Source organism: Merops nubicus, unplaced genomic scaffold (assembly GCF_000691845.1).
Source record: "Merops nubicus isolate BGI_N331 unplaced genomic scaffold, ASM69184v1 scaffold15071, whole genome shotgun sequence".
Taxonomy (NCBI): Eukaryota; Metazoa; Chordata; class Aves; order Coraciiformes; family Meropidae; genus Merops; species Merops nubicus.
In genome coordinates this window covers 26,868-46,496 of record NW_008587704.1, presented here as the reverse complement: position 1 = coordinate 46,496, position 19,629 = coordinate 26,868, and the positions used below count along the sequence as shown (strand labels likewise).

The 19,629-nt window shown below is 35.2% G+C and overlaps 1 protein-coding gene across 5 annotated transcripts in view; it reads left to right on the top strand.

Moving 5' to 3' along the window:
* The first annotated feature begins 7,345 nt into the window (after positions 1 to 7,345).
* The window catches only part of PPP3CB (protein phosphatase 3, catalytic subunit, beta isozyme), a 30,695-nt gene continuing 18,411 nt past the window's right edge, over positions 7,346 to 19,629 (top strand). For all 5 annotated transcript variants that reach the window (XM_008949027.1, XM_008949028.1, XM_008949026.1 and 2 more), the window contains exons 1-7: positions 7,346 to 7,540; positions 9,569 to 9,693; positions 12,973 to 13,084; positions 13,904 to 14,049; positions 19,120 to 19,259; positions 19,357 to 19,434; positions 19,531 to 19,625. In XM_008949027.1, the coding sequence (XP_008947275.1) occupies positions 7,513 to 7,540; positions 9,569 to 9,693; positions 12,973 to 13,084; positions 13,904 to 14,049; positions 19,120 to 19,259; positions 19,357 to 19,434; positions 19,531 to 19,625 (724 nt within the window). In that variant the 5' untranslated portion in view covers positions 7,346 to 7,512. The remainder of the gene's footprint in view (positions 7,541 to 9,568; positions 9,694 to 12,972; positions 13,085 to 13,903; positions 14,050 to 19,119; positions 19,260 to 19,356; positions 19,435 to 19,530; positions 19,626 to 19,629) is intronic.

Sequence of the window (19,629 nt, the reverse complement as noted above, 5' to 3'; positions counted from 1 at the left end):
ATATGCACAATAATGGTTTTAAACAGTCAATGTGGTCTAGCTGTGTTGGTCTGGCATACCTTCCCAAGTACAAATTGTATCATCAAAGATCATTGCTAGCTTGTAAACTGTATAAAAAGCTCAAATTTTCTCTTCTCATGGCTTGGTTAAATTGTCCAAGTAATTTGTACATACAGATTTTCCTATAAATGAATGGTTAGCCTATAAATGAATGGAATTGAAATGTCTTAAGTCAGGTTTTGGCATTTGATTCTCAAAAGGTATCTTGTGACAAGGCTTTTGTCACTGCTTTTTTTTTTTAATAGAGATGTGAAAATGTACCTGTCATCTTGATTCATTGTTTTCTAAGGCACCCTCTTTATCTTTGAAGAATGACACTTAGTGTTTTACTGTCTTGTGAAAGATAACATTTTCTTATGTTATATTCTGACCAAATGACAGAGGGGTGGAATTCTTCTGTTTTAACTGCTGTATCTGATTCTTTTGGGTTTGGGTTTGCCTTTTTTTTTGGTATGATCATTGACTGACTTCAGTCAGCAAACTTGACCTTTTAGTGCATGTGACTTTTGTACTTCAAACATGTCAATGCATTGCATCTCTTCTGCTGAAACAACCCTTTCACTATCTTGCAGTACAGTGTTTTTCACTGCTAGGGAGGATGATGTGCTTGTAAGCCCAGACAGTTTGACAGAGGGGTCCTGGGCATGGCAGGGATGAGCCTTCATTTGCTCTCCTTCCAGGGCAAAGTACCAGGGCTTCTCTGACCCACCTGTGAGTAGCTGCACTGTGGAGTTCCACTTGGCAGTCCTCTTCTCCCTGGCATTGCTTTGTCCACTGTGGGTGTTACTGGGCTTTGGGAAACAATCCACAGAACCTTGTTGTGCTGAACTAATGGATGTTTTTTGCTAAATTTGGAGATTATGTCTGTTGTTCTGGAAACGAGAAGCTTCAGTCTTCCTTCATTTTGGATAAAAGTTATAACACAGTCTGACTGGCAAAACAGCATTCTGAATATTAAATAGTGGCTCAGTTAAACAGCTCTTCAGAGAGTCCCAGCGAAGAGTAACTCATAGCCTTGAGCAGGGTTCTAAATTAAGACATTAATATCTACCTTTGAACAAAGATGTCCCTGCAGAAGAAAAATAAATTATTTGCAGTATTTAACTGGTAAAAAAAATCCAACAGGTAAAAGGATAAATGCTTACAGGCAGCATGAAAGATGTTTTAAAAATATTAGAAGGCACTTAGAATGTTTTTATGCTGCTGGTCATAAATGATTCTAAAACGATCCAGAAGAGCAGCAAAGAAAGTATCAAAAGGTCATATGGTAAAAAAAAAAAAAAAATTAAAAATCACAGTTTTGTTTTGGGAGAGGTAAAGGAGTGGAATGGAACTGAATTCTGGTGGATTGGTGTTTGGCTTGCCTTATCCTTTTTTAAGAGGATGGTTAGAATGAATGAATGAATCTTAAAATAGCAACAAAACAAACAAACGAAAATCCAAAAATGGAAGCCTGCCTTAGTTTCAGTAGGGCAAATCATCAGTTAAGGCTTGGGAAGATAAGGTCAGAGCAGACAGATCTGGCAACTACTTAAATGTGTGTTTATTGCATAAAGAACTAAGGACTTTTTCACACATGAGTCAGTTCTTACTGCTGAGTAGGACCAAAGAATTCTCTCATTAAAATGTGATTTCAGAACATCTCAACAAAACAGACTTTCTAAAAAAAAAAATTCCTAGGACCAGAAGATATTTGTTTGGTGGCTCTAAAGGAATTCTTTGGGGGTTTTGGGTGCAAAATTGTAGATTTATTTTCCATAGCCTGTGGCATAACTCATCTTCTGAGTCTGAGAAATAGTGCACAGGAGCATTTTTTAAAAAAATAGCTTGAACCGTAGAACTGTCGGGTCAGTAACTTTAATTTAAGCAGACTCATAGCACTTCTAAGAAAGAGTGGACTAACTGTGTTCCTGGAAAATACAGTATTACAGAGGGATTGCTACAGTGTTCTTAATGGAAATCAAGAGAAATTGTTAGAATACTTTGGCGGAGCCAGTGAACTGATTGATCTGGATAAAACTGTTCATCGGGTTCCTGCATTGGAGCCTTTAAAGTGAGCAAAAGAGAGAATACTGTCTTTTGCATCAGGATTAGTTAGGAAAAAGGGGATGTTAATAAACTTCTGTGGTTGAGGGAGGTTAACATCTGTCATCTGTGCTCTTTAAACGCACACATAAGTTATTTGGAAAACAGTGCATGGTGATAGCAATACATATTCAGGAAAGTGAGCTTCCAGGGATGCTTCAGAAAGGTCTCGTTAGACGAGTGCCTGGGCAAAGAAGATGCAGGAGTCGCTGTTCTGATAAAGGCAGATTAAAGGGAAAGAACAATTCTTGCTTAAATGTAGAGGATGATGAACTCTGGAAAGAAACATTAGGGTCTGTATGGATAATACTCTGAAAATGTTAGTGTAGTAGCAGTCAGGCTGATAGGAGTTTAGGAATTATTAGGAGATCAGTTTAGAAAGAGAATGTACTGTGGTGCCATTATATGTGTAACTTGTGTTACATGTGCATCTTGAACAACAGCGTGTAATTTTTGTCTCCCTTGCTGATTTTCTTCTTTATTTAAAGATACATTCAGAGGAACAAAGTGGCTTTCATGCATGGTAGAGCAACAAAGACAAGAAATCTGTGACTTGGAAAAGGGGCAGCTAAGTAGAGGATAGAATCAGGTACTGGTTGCATCATTAATGGTCTTTAATGGAAAAGTTATATAGGAAACAATTGTAATTCTTGTCTCCCTGTGAAAAGTGGAAATGCAATACTAACAAGATTTTCCAGAAATGAATATAAAGGAAAGGTGAAATATTTTTTCATGTAACGTGTAATTAAAATTGTGGAATTCAAAGCAATAAGGTACAGTGGAGGCAAAAACTATAAAAGCATCTATTCCAGATCTGGACAAAGTAGTGGAAAATAGTTCTGTTGGTGCTCATAAGCATGGTGGTCTGGATGAAACTCTATAGGAAATCCTTAAACCCAATTTGGAAACAGAGAGTATGAGGAGGGAAAGACCTACGTATCCATCATTGCCAGAAGCACGTTTAAGCACTAAGTAGTCTATTGCCATTTAAGTGGGAGGAGGATCTTCAAATACTGTTCAAACAAATAATTACTCTCTTCTTGAGAGAAAATTCCAAAAGTATTGATCAAGTTAATTGAAAAATTACCCAGACAAAAATAAGATAAATTAGCATACTAGGTGTATCAATAGTTTAATTTGAGATTTAAAATTCTGTGAAGACAGCAAGGACATGGTAAGTAAGGATAAAATAAATAGCACCTGCAGTGCTTTTGTAGAGTTTCAATGGTGTCATTTTTCCTTGTTTGTTAATATAGCAGGTGGCATGTATTAAAAGAAACTTGAGTGAAACTATAGTTTTTATAGCATTTAAGAAAAATACCGTAATTCATAAAACCCCAGCTCTGCCCTATCTGCACTTCCTTGTTTGGGATGAATAGGGTAACTCCTGTCTTTTGACAGCTATTGATTCAAACGTGGTAATAAACCTGTGACAAAATGAAGGATAGCAGCGTATACTTTCACAGAACACCATGGTTGTGTGGATATATGGTATCACTTAATGGAGACAACCATTATATACTGTTCCAGGTATACCTATCACCAAAGCAACAAACACTTCACAAACACAATGTTGGTGTTTAGTAACCTGACTAATGTAAGCTGAGACTTTTATCGGTGAAATCAAAACCACACTTAAAACAGAAAATGAAGTCTGGGACGTTGAGCACGCTTTTACAACTGAAGCTGAGCTTATGGCACGTGTCATGGCCACCTGACTGTAGAGGAAAAATCACTCATTTTCTTTCACTGTTAGAGAAAAAGAGTTAGATAAGTTTTAAGGCCTTTAAAAGCAGAAGATATTTTGCTTGTGGAAGCACGGTACCTGGTGTGGTTGATCCCTGATACTTTTTCCTACCATGAATCTAGAGGTGTTGATCTTGTCATGTTTCATGAGCCTGTTCCAATGGGGTGTCTCTGATACAAGCCAGATTTAACCAAGGTTATTAAAATGGGCATGTACATCAACGTGGTTTAAATTTACAGTATCTACATGTAAGATTTTATTAGGAGCTACTGTTATACTCTGTTACTAGGCAATGTGAGATCTGCTTTGGGTCTGGAAGTAGCGTGTTTGTGTTAGTTGCCATACTGCAGTTCTCAGCAGGGATTCTATTGGGTGAAGTGCCACACTAATGTAGCTTTTGACCTTTGAACCTCTTTAGAACCTACTGTGAGTTTATCCATTCAGAGTAAGCTATACAGTAAGGTATAAAAGCACCCAGAGGCTTGTAGAAAGTCGGCGTAGAACTAGGCTTAGAGGTTTTGCTTTTGATACCTCTGTTTCAGCTAGTACTACAGTGCAAAGGAAAGTTGAGGGTTTTTTCCTCTTTGTAAATGCATATACAAATAGTAATAAAAACTATCAAAACCTCTTTGTTAACAAATCCCAAAAGCTACTTGCTGAGTTTACTTTCCCCTGTTTAAAATGTTGAATCGATATAGTTAAAATTACATCATCCCTATGTATTTTAGAAGTGGAATTGATTGATTTTGGCTAGTAAGAAATGGTTTGTTTTAGAAAATCTTGTATGTTGTTGTAAACCATGATGTGTTATCTTTGTTACTGACATCTATGCTTTTAATAATAGGATATAGTCTGTTATTTTATACTGCAGTGTGGACTGCTTTAGAGATTCATCTCCAAATGCTTTTCTATAGCTTAGCTTTCTTGTGAGTGGAAGAAGGGAATCCTTTAATGACCAATACTGTGTTATTTCCTTCGGGTAATTCCTCTTAATTACCATTCCGTAACAGTCCCAAGAGTGCAGGTTATGCACAAAGATTTTGAAGCATGGATTATATTTCTGTCTTGGAACGCATCATGCTAAGTTCTTTTTCCTTAGGCTGTAACATTCTATTACAACTTCATCAAAGGTTTAACTAAACCCATTAGTTTGCAGAAATTGTCTACATGCTTCAAAAATTATCATCCTTAACCTATTAAAAGATAGGTTTTGTAATATTTTTCAAAGGCATGAGCTCTAATACAGCATTAGCTATTGTTGAGATAAAAAGGATAAAATGGAAAGAAAATGGAAACAAATAGTTTTTACAGTGTTCCTGTTTTATTCAGCTGTGTGGTGCAGATAAAATCTTTAGCCATATTTTATTTTGCCTTCTCTGAAGATAATTCTAAAAAAAATCCTTCTTGAGCAATAGGAAAATACATGTATGGTGTGAAAAGTATTTTGTTAAACTCTGAGGAACTAGTTTTGAGACTTAATTTTTTTCATAACACAAATGTAACGGAAGGTTGGAAAGTTGAGTTCAAAAAACCAGTGGCTGTTAGAATTGATGCATACATAGTCATCGTTAAGTGCTTCTGAAAATGAGTTTAATTTATCTTGTTGCAACAATGGATTTCTCTTTTCACAGATGAACCATGTTTTTAAACAATTGTGCATGGAGTAGAAGTGGTTGTCTTTGAGTTAAGTTTATTAACATCTAAACTATGTGGAATTTTAAACTTCCAAATGAAACTTGAATCACAACTAGAGACTGAAAGGCAGGCCCTTTCTTTCCTGTTAATAAAACACCTCCAAAAAAGTCCGAGTTTGTTCTACACTGTGCAATATAAAGGCACATTCATCTTCTTCCCACTTAGAAAAGAGGAAGAGTAGACAATTCTTTAGTTTATTTTCTAGTATAATTTAGTTTCAGTGAATTTATACATGTGGTTTATGCATGCTGTTTTATTGATAATTTTTATTATTGCATAAAACATAAGGGTAGCAATGTGTTACTAATGCTCTAGAAGTCAATTTAAATGAGGTCAGTGAATATTTTAGTATTTAAGCATTGCTTTTTTGGAATGTAAAGTTTAACTTTGGAGAGCAAGAAAATAACATGAATAACTGTATGCAAGTGTTTTCATGCTACTAGTTGTTCTTTGAATATATGTTTCTGCAATTTTTTTTAAAACATTTTTGAAATAATATTTAAATACAAATTGAATGGTTTTGTTCCTTTTTTATTTCATCCTTTCAATAGGAGTATGTGATTTTTTTTGTTGTGGGGGTGTTGTTTTTTTTTATATTCGTTTTATTTCCTGTAATGCTGCACGAGTGCAGTGATGCTCTGATGCACTGTGTAGTGGCAGTTTTGATCTTCTTCCGTGTCCCACATCCACAAACTGCCACGGTTGGAGGTCACGTAAGCTGCTGCCATCAGAGGTGCTGTTTGGGCAGTTGCTGAGCGTGACCTGCTCCTCAGCCTCAGCCCCCTCATCTGCTCCACTGCTTCCAGGTACTGCTCAGAGATGGCTGCGTGTGAACTGCGAGGCAGGATCCAAGGACTTCCAACACAGGCAGTGATTTCTAAAGTTGTATCTAGTGTATGCACAGCCTCTCCTCGTAGTTCAATCTTTTTAGAGACTGCAATAGGAAAATAAGGAAAACAAGTTCAAAGAAAGAATTTCAGCCTACAAGGCCAATGTTGTAGGCTCCCAAAATTACATTATTTGTTGTAGTGTGAACTGGTTCTGTAGTCAGTGGTTTGACAGAACTTGAAAAGGGCAGAGTCCCTCCTGCACCTTTCTGCCGTTCCGGGGCCAAGAGCACACTGAGTGCTGCTCTCCCTTCGCCTTCTCCATTAAAGCTGTCACAGACCCCTGTCAGAGTCCCCTTCAGCTGACCTGGGGCTGGGCTGAGGAATCCCAGGCTACGTGGTTACTCCTGTAGCAGAAGTCATTCTAACGTTTCATTTCCGTTATTGTTCCTCGATTTTTTTTTTTTAATTATTTCTTTTTCATAAGGTGGGCAAACCAGAATTACATACTAGATTTATCACTAGCATCTTTTTTATTTTTCTGTTTCTTAATTATTCTTACCATTCGGTTTTCTGGGTTTCTTTGACCTGTCAGCATCTGGTGTTTTCCTAGGACTATAGGAAAGACCTTGCTTCTGAACTGTAGTAGTAATTTTATACTCTTCCAAATATTGTTCTTATTGTGCCTTCTAACTATGTATTATGGTTTCTACAATCTTGCAGATTGAAGTTGTTATTTTTTTTTTGAATACATACACAGACAGCACTATTCCATCCATCTTCTAATGATGTTATCAAGCTGGTTGATTGGGAGACAGATTTGCTGCTTTGGAGAGTAGCTATTCTATGATAGATCCAATTCTAGATGGAGTATATTTTTAAAATGGCATTGTTGTGACTAATGTTTTTTCTTTTTAAATTTTAGCTGTCCCTTTTCCACCCACGCATCGCTTGACGTCTGAAGAAGTGTTTGACACAGATGGAAGACCAAGGGTTGACATTTTGAAGAACCACTTGATAAAAGAAGGTCGAGTAGATGAAGAAATTGCACTTAGAATCATCAATGAGGGTGCTGCAATATTACGGAGGGAAAAAACTATGATAGAAGTTGAAGCTCCAATTACAGGTAATATTTCTAGATTATTTCACTCACAATTAAATTTGAAAAATGGGCTAAAAAATAGGCTGCACATTATTTTGCAAAATGAAGGCATTAAACCTACTTGTAAAAAGACAGCACGATTAGTAGTATAATGACAAAATAGAAAGTAATCAGATGCTGATAAATTACAGAGTTTTAATCCTGCAATGTTGTGTGAATAAAGACATCTACCTGGGATAGAAAAGTTAACTCAGAATTGTCCTGAAAGATTCTGAGTACGTGAAGAGAACCTAATTGCTGTAGTTTGAAGCAAATACTGTGAACTGGAATTATGAGTCAGAAATACACCTTTATAATTCCTCTGTAGGTGAGAGTGATAACTGCATGTAAAGACATGTTCTTGTAAGGATAATAGTACTTGAAAGTGTCCAAAGATTGTTTTAGCATTTTTAACACACTAGGATCAGATTCACTGTGATACAGAATTGACTTTTTAGGCATTTTTGGAGTTTTTTCATGGTTTGACTAGTTCTATTTCTGTTTGAGCTGGTGAAAGGTGGAATTGGTGTCCTTTACTACTTTTATTGATAAACAGTCCAGACTCATAGAAAATAGTTCATTTTGCATCTGTTATTTATGATAATGAAAGATGTGATTTTTGTGTGCAAATTAGGTTTTCCTTCATTTGATTGTGTTCTCTTCTAAATGGACATATATAAAATCTGTTTGAAAAGCTTTGTTTAGGGCAACAGCTTGATTTAATTTGTTAATGTTGAGTAAATGAAAACATTTGAACAGTACATCATTATTATGGACATTTTTTTTAAAAAAATTAATTATTCAAGTGGTAGGAACCACTAAGTTGACTGTATGGACTCAGTCTTTTGAAGCTCCACATAAAGCTCAAAACCATTGTGTTTTCCATATGTTTAGAATTTTTGTATTTTCCTTTATTCAGGGAGTTACCCAGAGCTATTGGTATATTGGCAGCTGTAAAAGCAGGAAAGTTCTTGTGGCGTTTGAGTAGCAACCTTAAGAAAAAAGACATAAAAGAGGATACATTCTATTCACTCTAGTATTTTGTCTTGATGAGAGATGCTTTGAGGGAGTAACAGCTATTAAAGTGTGGTGTGCCATATCCAATATTTATGTCCAAAATTTTTTGCCTCCCCCAAATTTACTGATAAAATGTAAGATGTTGGAAGATGCTGTGTATCAGTTGATCAGAGACATTTTGCATCAACCAAAGGCATAATCTCTCAATTTCTTGTTAATTGTTATCAGCTATACCTCATGCAGAAGTGAGAAGGCAGCTCCTGACTTCCAATGAGCTGGGAACTCCTGTGGGAATACGGAGTTATGAACAGTTGTCTCTTCCATACATCTTTTAATTTCTTTTTTTCTTAAATTGTGAGATGACCTGGCTTGGCTGTATGCTCTTCAGAGTCTTCCCATCTGCTGTGTTTGGCACTTCTGCCTTAGGTTGCTGACCACTGGTCTTATCCTGTCTCATATTCTAAAAACACAAGAAAAATCCACTGTTGAAATAGTGAACATGGTTATTTGAAGGAGAAAAGTATCTGAGTAAAGAGAAGATGTGATGATATTAAAAGGTATGTTAGTCTGACTCAGAAACAAAAGCATACTCCCTGCTTGTTTCAGTCCAAATGGACACAGCAAATTATTGCAGAACAACAGGCTTTTTTGGATACGCTACCAAGGAGAATTTGCAAAGATACCTGATGGGTTGGGGAGGACAGTAAAGAGCTGCTGACAGCTTTTAAGACCTCCACACTCAGTGCAATAATTGTATTTTAAAAATATTCCACAATCTGATAGAGTCAAATAGGTCTATTACCAGTGTTGTCACAGGTAGTGAAGACAGCATCTTCATGAAAAGCAAAGAGGGAAACTTAAAAAATTTGTTATTCCTGCTTTATACCTGCCTTTCCTCTTAATTACAAATAATTTGTGGCTGTTTAGTTAACTATAACTTAGTAACTTTTCTGTTTTTTTTTTTTAAATTAATTTGAACAAAATTTTTGCTTGCAGTGTGTGGTGATATTCATGGCCAGTTCTTTGATCTAATGAAGCTGTTTGAAGTGGGAGGATCACCTGCTAACACCAGATACCTCTTCCTCGGTGACTATGTAGACAGAGGTTATTTTAGTATAGAGGTAACTAAAGATATTGATCTGTTTTGTTTCTATGAGCACGCTTTCACAAAGGTTTTCAAATGAAATTCTAGGTCTGCTTTAACATGTGAATGTGTTTGTCCTTGCTCTGCTTTCTGCTATGACAAAGGCCTGTTTACAGGCCTTTTTGTCTATCCTGTTTTTTGACCAGCCATTTGGACTATCCTGTTGAAAGCACCAGACTTACTCATTTTTCCTCCTCTTCCTTTAGTTAGTTTTTTTTAAAAATTCAATTCTATAGCTTTATTATACGTAATCCTACTTCTCTGGTAATATGCAGGAAGGTGTGTTTGTATGTTTTTGGAGAACAGGTGAGTCATGACTGCAAGATCTTTTAATTTATTATGGCTGTTGATCTGGATAAAGTAGTTTAATTTCACTTACATAATCAAATGGTTTTATTAATAATTATTAATATTTTTCTTTACTAAAATTCTGAGGGCGATTACAGATATTCCCTAAGGATGACCCGTGTTTCTGCCATTAATTTTTCAGGTATTTTTTGATTTAAGTAATTTTTATATTTTTTTTTTTTTTTAATTTTCAGCATGTTTACTAAGTGTGCTACATTCCAGAGACACTCACTTATTCATATCAGTTAGTTTCAGAGCCAAGATAACAATTCTTCCAGTGCCAGCTTGGGAAGTGCCTCAGCTTGGGATATGTTCATAGATACCCAATCTAATAGAGTGGCATACCATTTGAAATAGTATTTTGCAAGTCATGGTGTGTGTTACCTCATTTCTGTATTAAAATTACATGGTTCTAATAACATGTGTGGGTATATACTGTGAAGGGCATGCATAATGCCTTTTGGGGTTGGTAGGGGTGGTAGATAAACTGGAGATGCAGCAAGACTGATTGCATCAAAGTAATTTGTAAGGAAAACTTTCAGCAGGCATTCCCTGTTTGTTAATTCAGTGTTCTTCACCCATTTTTGATGATTACAGATAATGTAATTGCCCTCAAAAGGGACATTTACATAGCAACACTTTATGTTAATATAGCAAAATATGATATGAAAGCATTTCTAACAGTACCCTAATGAAAAACTTCTCAACAATGGATGTTCTTGAATATATTAATCAGGACAGTCTCAATTATTTTTCCTCATATAATTTCAAATTATTTTCTAATATAATATTTGGCATGCTAAATATACTTGGGGAATATGTAAAGATATGCTAAATATACCCTTGAAAACCACTCCAGGGTTCTTAAAAGGCTTGTCTATCTTCATTGAGATAATCTGCTCTCTTCTACTTTGAGTGGCTCTTGGAACATCAGGTGCATGGTAGATTTATTTGAATGAAGTTGAATTGCTGCAGGTGCATGAAGGTGGGGCTGTACTTGGTGGTCCTATTGAAGAAGAAAAAAGTAGTACATGAAAATCAGCCATTTGTTCTCCATTTTATCCTTAAAAAACATTTCCTACCAAAGTTTTTGCCTTAATGAACATTTGGGAAGTTTAAGCTGACCTCCTGGGATTTTCATATATGGTTACTTTAAAATCTTTCTCAGTGATTCAAAATAAAATTTTTGAAAAATATTTCACTCTTTACAGAAAAGTGGAGGTGAAATTTTATATAACTCTATGAACAGTGAGATTTGATCTTTCACTAATAAATTGTTAATCTGTCTGTCCTGAAACATCTTTAACTGCATTGATATTTTAGTAGTAACCCATTTCCAATTAAAAAATGTCATCATTTCTAATAGGAAAGCTAATTATATGCTGCTGTGATTGTATATAACAAACTGCTGACATCATGATGGAGTCCTTCACATAAATGTGTCCAAATTCTTCTTGTCTTTACTGGAAGTAGCAGAACATAGAGAACTCTGACAGTAGTCTGTCTGTATTTGGTAATAAAATATAAATATATCAGTATAGGGAAGGTTAAAAAAAATATATTTGTACTTAGTAGGTAATAGGCTTGAGAACATTTTAATGTCAGCAGTTTGATCAAATGTAGTAGTATCCATTCACTGAAAGGAAGAGACTGTTTTGCCACTTTTCTGTTAAATGTTTTCAAGGTTGCCAGCTTTCCTGAATTTTTTTATACGGACTGACATAACTAAAACAGTTCACAGTTGTTGAATTTACCAAATTAATTACTATATTCATTTGATGATAAGCATTTTTTTGTAAGGAACTGATTATACTTTCCACTGGGAAACAGTTTTTAAGAGTCTGGGGACTTTGCAATATATGAGGATATTTGAGTTGTAGAAACACTGGAAATCAAGTGGTATTGTTAGAAAAATTAATTTTGCAGATTTTTACAAAGAAAATAATTCAGTCATCGATTTAGCTAAACTACACCATGTAAGTCTTTGATGTATTTCTCCATGTTTGCTGTGTTTTTTAGTGTTCATTTGTTTTCTTTCTTCCTTCATGTAGTTACTATTCTAGGCAAAATAAGTTTGAAGAACTATAGCTTCAGGGTGCTCATATTGATTAAGAACCATAATAATAACAAATTTCAGGTGACTTCAGTGTAGTCCAACATTTCTGGGATTTTGAGATTCCTGTGCTCAACTAAATATGCAAGAATAAGATTTGAAATTTAAAAAATGCATTTTGGGCATTCCAGACTGCTAGGTGGTAACAGACTCTAAACTGAAAAAAATGGTGTGTGTTCTGTAACTCTGTCCTGAACTCTGCTCATTGCTGATATGGCAATAATAATGATATATGGAAACTTAATATAATTCTTTGAATTTGCTGCTTGAACAGTGAATAAACAACCAACTTTCCCAGTTTGGGGAAAGATAAAAAAATTTCTTCTGTGTCCATTCTTAGTTTAAAAACTGTCTCCAAATGATATAGCTGAAATTAATGTGAATAGTTCTGTGGGGTGGTTTTTTCTTCTCTCTTGGTTAATATCCGTCTGCTTTCCTTCTTATGCCGGTATTCAGAATCACACTAAATTCAGATTTTAGGCACAAACGTACATTGTTTATCTAGATGAGTGTTCTGCAGTATAGTTCTGCTGAGTTTATTTTATTATTGTGTCTAGTAAATCTAAATATTTTTTTTCAGAATTCTGTGCAGCTGTTGTTAAGAAATTTGTTCTTAAGCAATTTGCGTAACTCATGTCCAGAATTTGACTCGGGGAAGTAATGCTGTACATTGAAATGGCAACTTAAGCTAGACTTGCTTTGGCTATTAACATTCTTACTTAATGTTTCTCAGTAATAATTTTTTAAGTTGTTATAAACTAGTGTATTTTACTGGATATCTTGGTTTTTCAACAGTGTGTGCTCTACTTATGGGTCCTGAAAATTCTCTACCCAAGCACGTTATTTCTTTTGAGAGGCAACCATGAATGCAGACACCTAACAGAGTATTTTACCTTTAAGCAAGAATGTAAGTACTGTCTAAGAATGTGCAATTAGCTTATTGCCAACCTGCTGATCTACAGTCTGTCATTTTGCTTGAGAGATGTTTGTCTGTTAGTTTAATATTTTGCAAACATTTGGAGGCCTCATTGACTTCTGTACAATGGCTTGCAGTTAAGTGTGGGATTGGAGTGCAAGTTATAGAGAAGATTGCTGTCTCTAAAGATACATTAGGGAGTAAATGTTGAGGTATCCTGATTTTAAAACCCTGGGGCGAGAGAGGTGGTTTTGCTGTCTTGGCTATAATGGGGAGTGCAGAGTAACTTGGAGAGCAGCATTGTGAAGCCAGCAAGAAAACCTGACTGCCAAGTAAGTTTTCCATTTAGGGAATTGATTTCAAATATACTAGTAAGATAACTCTTTTGGTGGTGTAAGCTGCTCCTCCATTTGGAGGCTTGTAAAAGTATTGATCCAGTGATAAATGGATCACTTGCCCTGGTAAAACCCTCTTTGATGTGGGTAAAAATGATGTGATCTATAAGCAGTTCATGGCTTTTCACTGTAAGTGAGAAATTGCAAAATTCTCAGTGGTATTTTACACTGAAATATAGATTGTATAATTGTATAATGCAAAATAATTCTATGATTTTTTATAAAAAAACGAACAAACAAACAAAAAACCCCAAAAGAATAATTTCTGCACACTTGAGTTAACACAAGTGGTGAAAATAGTTTATAGTCCTCAAAGAGAATGTCCTAGAAATACGCTTGCTGTTGCGGTGTTTGGAAATGTTCATTTTAACCCCAAAATATTAGTTGTTAATGTTTTGTGTTTTCATTCTTGCAGGTAAAATAAAGTACTCAGAAAGAGTCTACGATGCTTGTATGGAAGCTTTTGATTGTCTCCCCCTTGCTGCTCTCTTAAATCAACAGTTTCTTTGTGTTCATGGTGGACTTTCACCTGAAATTAATACACTAGATGACATTAGGAGAGTGAGTATTTTGTGTATTTGAAAATAAGTGGAAATACAGGTATTTATATGGTGCTATGTGAAGTCATGTTTGTTAATTTGTCAGTATATTGTTTTCTGTTCTTGTCTCTTTTGGAAGTATAAATCAGGGACTGAAATGGTAGGCTAAGTAGTATCATAATTAAAAGCTCTTGGATTGCCTAGTGTATTTTCAAATAGTAGATGTCTTTGGGGAAGCCAGAACTGTTACATAACAAACACAAAAAGAAACCTCAAAACCTCCACATAGTTTCTTGGGACAGGTAGTACATGTAAAGAGCTTCCTATACAATTGAAATAATGCTTTACATTTCTTTCTAGATCAGAGGTGGTATTCTCATCACTTTCAGGACAAAACTTGTAGAGGTTAATTGTAGTAGAATTGTTTGGTATATCAAAAATTATACTTCAGTTATTATTATATTTCTTTGAAAACTAGGTATTTTTACTCTGCAGATCTTGTGAATTTTGGGTTTTAACAGAAATTCAGATTGATATTTAAAATGGCAAATCTAGGCATTCTATTAACAGCTTTGGAATGGTTCTCACTATGGTAGATGAGCTGAGCAGATCAGTAAGAACGAAAACAAGTTTTAAAAATTATGGAATGGAAACACTAGTGGTGTGCAATTTAAAGGGAAAAAGATAGCAGTGACATAAGGTATCTGTTTTTAATAACTTGTTTTTAACTTACATGGACTGCTGATGTCAAGTGAAAGTTTTATCAGATGGGAATTTTCAAGCTCATTTCCTTTCTTTTTTGCATACTTCTTTTTGACTTACTATAACTTAGCTGGCATCTTGACTGCTGTATTTGGAAATGAAAATCATTCCTATTATGAACAGTAACAGCTGAAGTGTAGTTGATTTCAGCTTAAAATATAAATAGGTGGTTCTAGCCTTGGGATTGTAGGTAAGGATGGAAGAAAAAAGTTGTTCATTCACATGGAAAAAAGTATTTGGGGGCCCATTTCAAAAAAGATCTAAATGTCAGAGAAGGAAAAGGTATATTCCTAATTTGGTTTTATAGTGCATAAATATTGATGGCCCATTTTGTCTTTCATCTTCATTTATTGTATTTCTCATTTTCTTATTATTTTCTCCTTTACTTGTGCTCCATTTTTCTTTTTTACCTCTCCTCAGATTTGTAGGCTGCTGTCCAGTGGAATCTCATTTCTGAATTCACCAGATTTTTTTTCTGTACTTGCTGGATCATTTCAGAGGGTTGGATGTCAGCTTATTTCACTTACAGATATTACACTGCCAAGCAGAACAATGTAAGAGAAGAAAATGGTAGAAACAGAGAGAAAGCATATTTACAGGCTCAGGGGTGTTAAGTGGGAAATGTGCTTAGGCACGTTGCATTTTCAGAGCAAATACTAACTTGTACAGAAATCTGTATGCATTGTGCAGAGAAAGAGAAGTAAGAAAGCAAAGCAAGTAAATGGTGCCATTCTGATAAGGTCTTAATGCTTCTCACCTTACAGATGAAAAGAAACATGGTCAAAGCTTTTTTGGAAAGTAGTGTGAAGGAAACATCATATGGAAAAACACTTTGGAAAGGCATTGTCAAAATATGTTGTGATTAATTTTTCTTTTAGTCTCAGTTTTACAGCTAATTTGGTTTCAAAGCATCAAGTAAATTTAATTGAAAGATAATTGTGTCATCTTGGCCTGTACTTTCAGATATGCTTCTGTAATGCTCAGGGCTACATTAGGATGAAATACAAGCTTGTATGTTTATATATATACACATATTAAATTTGCATTGTATATTGCTTCTGATGAAAACCACAATTAAAAATGTAAGGCAGTGTTATTAGAATTTTGTGCCTTTTTTTTTTTAAAGAATCATCTGGTAACTTGGAAAAGGCACTCCTCATGGGTTGGCAGCAGCTTCAATAGCTGCATTAGGGCATGGCATGTACTAATATTGTAAATGTATTTAAATGAAATGAGTGATGTGAAATGATCTTTTTAGATCTAGGAAAGATCATGTATTTGTGGTACAAATGTGGTACATAAAATGACTTCTGTAAACAGTGGAGACAATTGTATAATATTACAAGCCTTCTGGTTTATTAGCAGAAGTTCTTATTAAGGAGAGGCTTTCTCTGCAAATGTGTAGATGTAATCATCTGGCATAAGAAGGGAAATCTTGGCTCTATAAACAGTGTAGGAATCACTTAAGAAAAATATTCTGTGCAGATGCAGTTTCTTCTGGATGAAGTGTTTTGTTAGTATTATTGACATTCAGGAAGAATAATTGAATTATGTGTTTTGTTGGCATAAACTTATTTCCAGTAGAGGACAGCTATCACAGTAGCTATGACAGTAAAGCCTTACCAGAAAGATTGCTGTAAATGCTTCTTATTTCTATGAAAATGGAAGTCTGTGAAACTTGCACTTAACTGATTTTTATTCTCTGAACTTTTTTTAAACAAATGTTCTGGTTGTGTGAGTAAAGAGTGTCTCTTTCAAACACATGTCCATCAACTTAGAGAAGCTGTTCAGTTGATTTCATTTACACTGACAGCAGTTCTGCTGAAATGAATTTACAGAAAATGTAATTTATAAGGAGGGAAGGTGTCCAGACAAGATTATGAGGAATATTAATTTAAAGAAGAGAGGCAGAGAATTTCCTTTTTCCTTTATAGCAGATGGTCATTCTTTTTAGTTCTTGGTGATACTAAGGCTTGGTCAGTAAAGTGCCTTGAAATCTGTGGGGTGTTACTGGAAATCTGTCTTTATAATATTTTGCTTCCTGTCTGTGGTCTGCTGAAATTTCCCTTCCTTCAGTAATATGTAAGATTACTGCCACTCTTCAGTAGCCTTCACATTGTTTGTAGAGCTTTAGTGTATGGTAGTTCTCAGGAAAATTAGGACAGATTAATTAAATCTGGTGTCTCTTCAAATATGTGAAACTTCTGTGAAGGTCTTTTGTCTCAAAAGTAAAATAGTTTAGTTTTCATTTACTGTATCTTAATCTACCTCAAAGGTTTTGCTACTCCTGAATTTGAACATCTGTCTGGAGGTATCATGCACTTCAGTTTAGTAGCCCTGAGGGCATAATACTTAGAAATTAATTTACATTTAAATACCTTCTGGTATGTATTAAAAAATCTACTACCTATTTCTGTTTTAACACCAGTTGTAATGATTCTTTTTCTTTAATAAAACTGTCTTTCTCAGTTACCTGAATCATATGTAGAAATATATTAAGCTATTTTAGTTTTGAGATTTTTGTTTTGCCATAAGCACAACATATTCAGAAATAGGAGACATTGTGTTTTGGTGTGTATGGAGGTTTTGTGGTTTTTGGTTCTGTGATGGGGTTTTTGGTTTGGTTTGGTTTAGGGTATTTTTGTTTTCTGAAACTGTTGGTGTGTATGGAGGTTTTGTGGTTTGTGGTTTTTGGTTGTGTGATGGGGATTTTGGTTTGGTTTAGGATATTTTTGTTTTTTGAAACTGACCTCCTTACTTCCAAGAAATGGCTACATTATTGTTCCAATGTTTGCAGCAACCAAAACTTTTTATTCTTAACCTCTCTGTCCGTTTGGTCAAAGTCATCAGTAGAATCCTGGAAGAATAACTTTTAGACTTTCAGCCTTCTCTATTGCAGGAAACTTCAGATGGCAAACAGTTGCATCTCCCTTGTGTGAATGCTTCTGTTAACTTTTGGACCCAAATTTGCTGCTGGAGCTTTAGAAACTTGATGGTTTAATCTACAGAAATTCAGGTACTTGCAGAAGTTGATGGACTGACTTCTTCAATCTAGAAGAAATACTCCATACCAGGTTTATCATCCAGTGTTGGAATGCTAAACCACTGGATTTTTAATATTGAATAAATTCCAACAACACCTTCGGTTAATACCAGCCTTGCCATTATCTGGCAGGAATTTGTAAAGATCTGGACCTCTCCACTTATGTTGCAGGTGGCAGCCTCGGGAGCTCTGATTTTCCAGGGCGTGAGAGAGCTTGGCACTACTGCTGGTTCCATATTTGAGTGGATTTCTATGGACCGTTAGACTCAAATTCACCAGGTGTTCACCAAACCTCCCTTCGAACCTGTCATGAAGAGTTAAGTGTTCTCCAGTACCATCAAAGTCATCTTCTTTGGTATGGGAGAAAAAGTGAGATAAATGCACACTGTCCATCAGAGAACCGTTCCTACATTTCTTGGATAAAATCATCTTGTGAACAAACTCCAGCTACACAACAAATATTACATCGAATCTCGGATTTCTAATTTAATTTCTGGAACATCAGAGATCGATTGACTGTTACCTAAGTAGGGTATTTTCCCTTTATGTTAACAAATGTGCTGTCCTCCTTACTTCTGTCACTTTGTGTGGTTTCTAGGAAAGTTGTAGGCTGCTAAAGCAATTGTTTCCAAGTGGAAATCTATCAAGAAGCAGCTAGAGAGAAGAAAATGCTCATGACCTGTTACCCCAGAGCTATAGCTGAGAAATAAAGCCTGTGTGAAGGAAGTCTAAGAGCACTAAGCTAGCCACCTCTTCATTACACTGTTAAATGACCCATTATGGAGCTGGATGTTTTGTTGATTTTTTTTTTGGATGGGTTGCTTTGGGTGTTTTTTGATGGTATACTTAGCCTCTTCTAGTCAGTGCTACTAATTCCTGCTTTTCTTTTATAATTCCTGTTTTATGTACTGTATGCTTTCTGTACTCTTTGCTAATTCCTGGTAGTGTCTCCAGATTGGTAGATATGGCGTGTACATGAAAAAAGATCATTTTGTTTCTTTTCTGTAACTTGACATTGTATTAGACATATCCATCAGTCTGGAATTTATCTCCCTTCTTTTTACAACTAATAAATCTTATTGCTCTTAACAGGTTTTTGTTCTTTTGGCATGCCTGTGCCTTATTTCATGAGGAGGAGAGGAAAAAATACACAAACTACTTATTTTTGATATGGTTGGGATTTATTCTAAAACCACTTGGTATTGATGGATATGTAGTTTAATAAGTGTGTAAAACTTACTGATTTAATATTCAAAGACTCTTTGTGCTATGCCTTTTCTCAAACAGTTAGATAGATTCAAAGAGCCTCCAGCATTTGGACCAATGTGTGACCTACTGTGGTCAGATCCTTCAGAAGATTTTGGAAATGAAAACTCACAAGAGCATTTCAGTCACAATACAGTCAGAGGATGCTCATACTTTTATAGGTGAGAATATGCTGTGATCTCTTTGGTATTCTAGTGGTGACTTTTGCTGCATATTTTAAGATAGTTTCTTTTACTCATAGTTGTTTTCATTTCACAGCTATCCAGCAGTTTGTGAATTTTTGCAAAATAATAATTTGTTGTCAATCATTAGAGCACATGAAGCACAAGATGCAGGGTAAGTATGTTGTGTCCTTCAATAAATCATTCACAGTGTAAAAAAAAATAATTGCTTGTTACTGTAAGATGTGAAATAATCTGTTTGGTTTTGCAGTTATAGAATGTACAGGAAAAGTCAAACTACAGGGTTCCCATCATTAATAACAATTTTTTCAGCACCTAATTACCTGGATGTCTACAATAATAAAGGTAA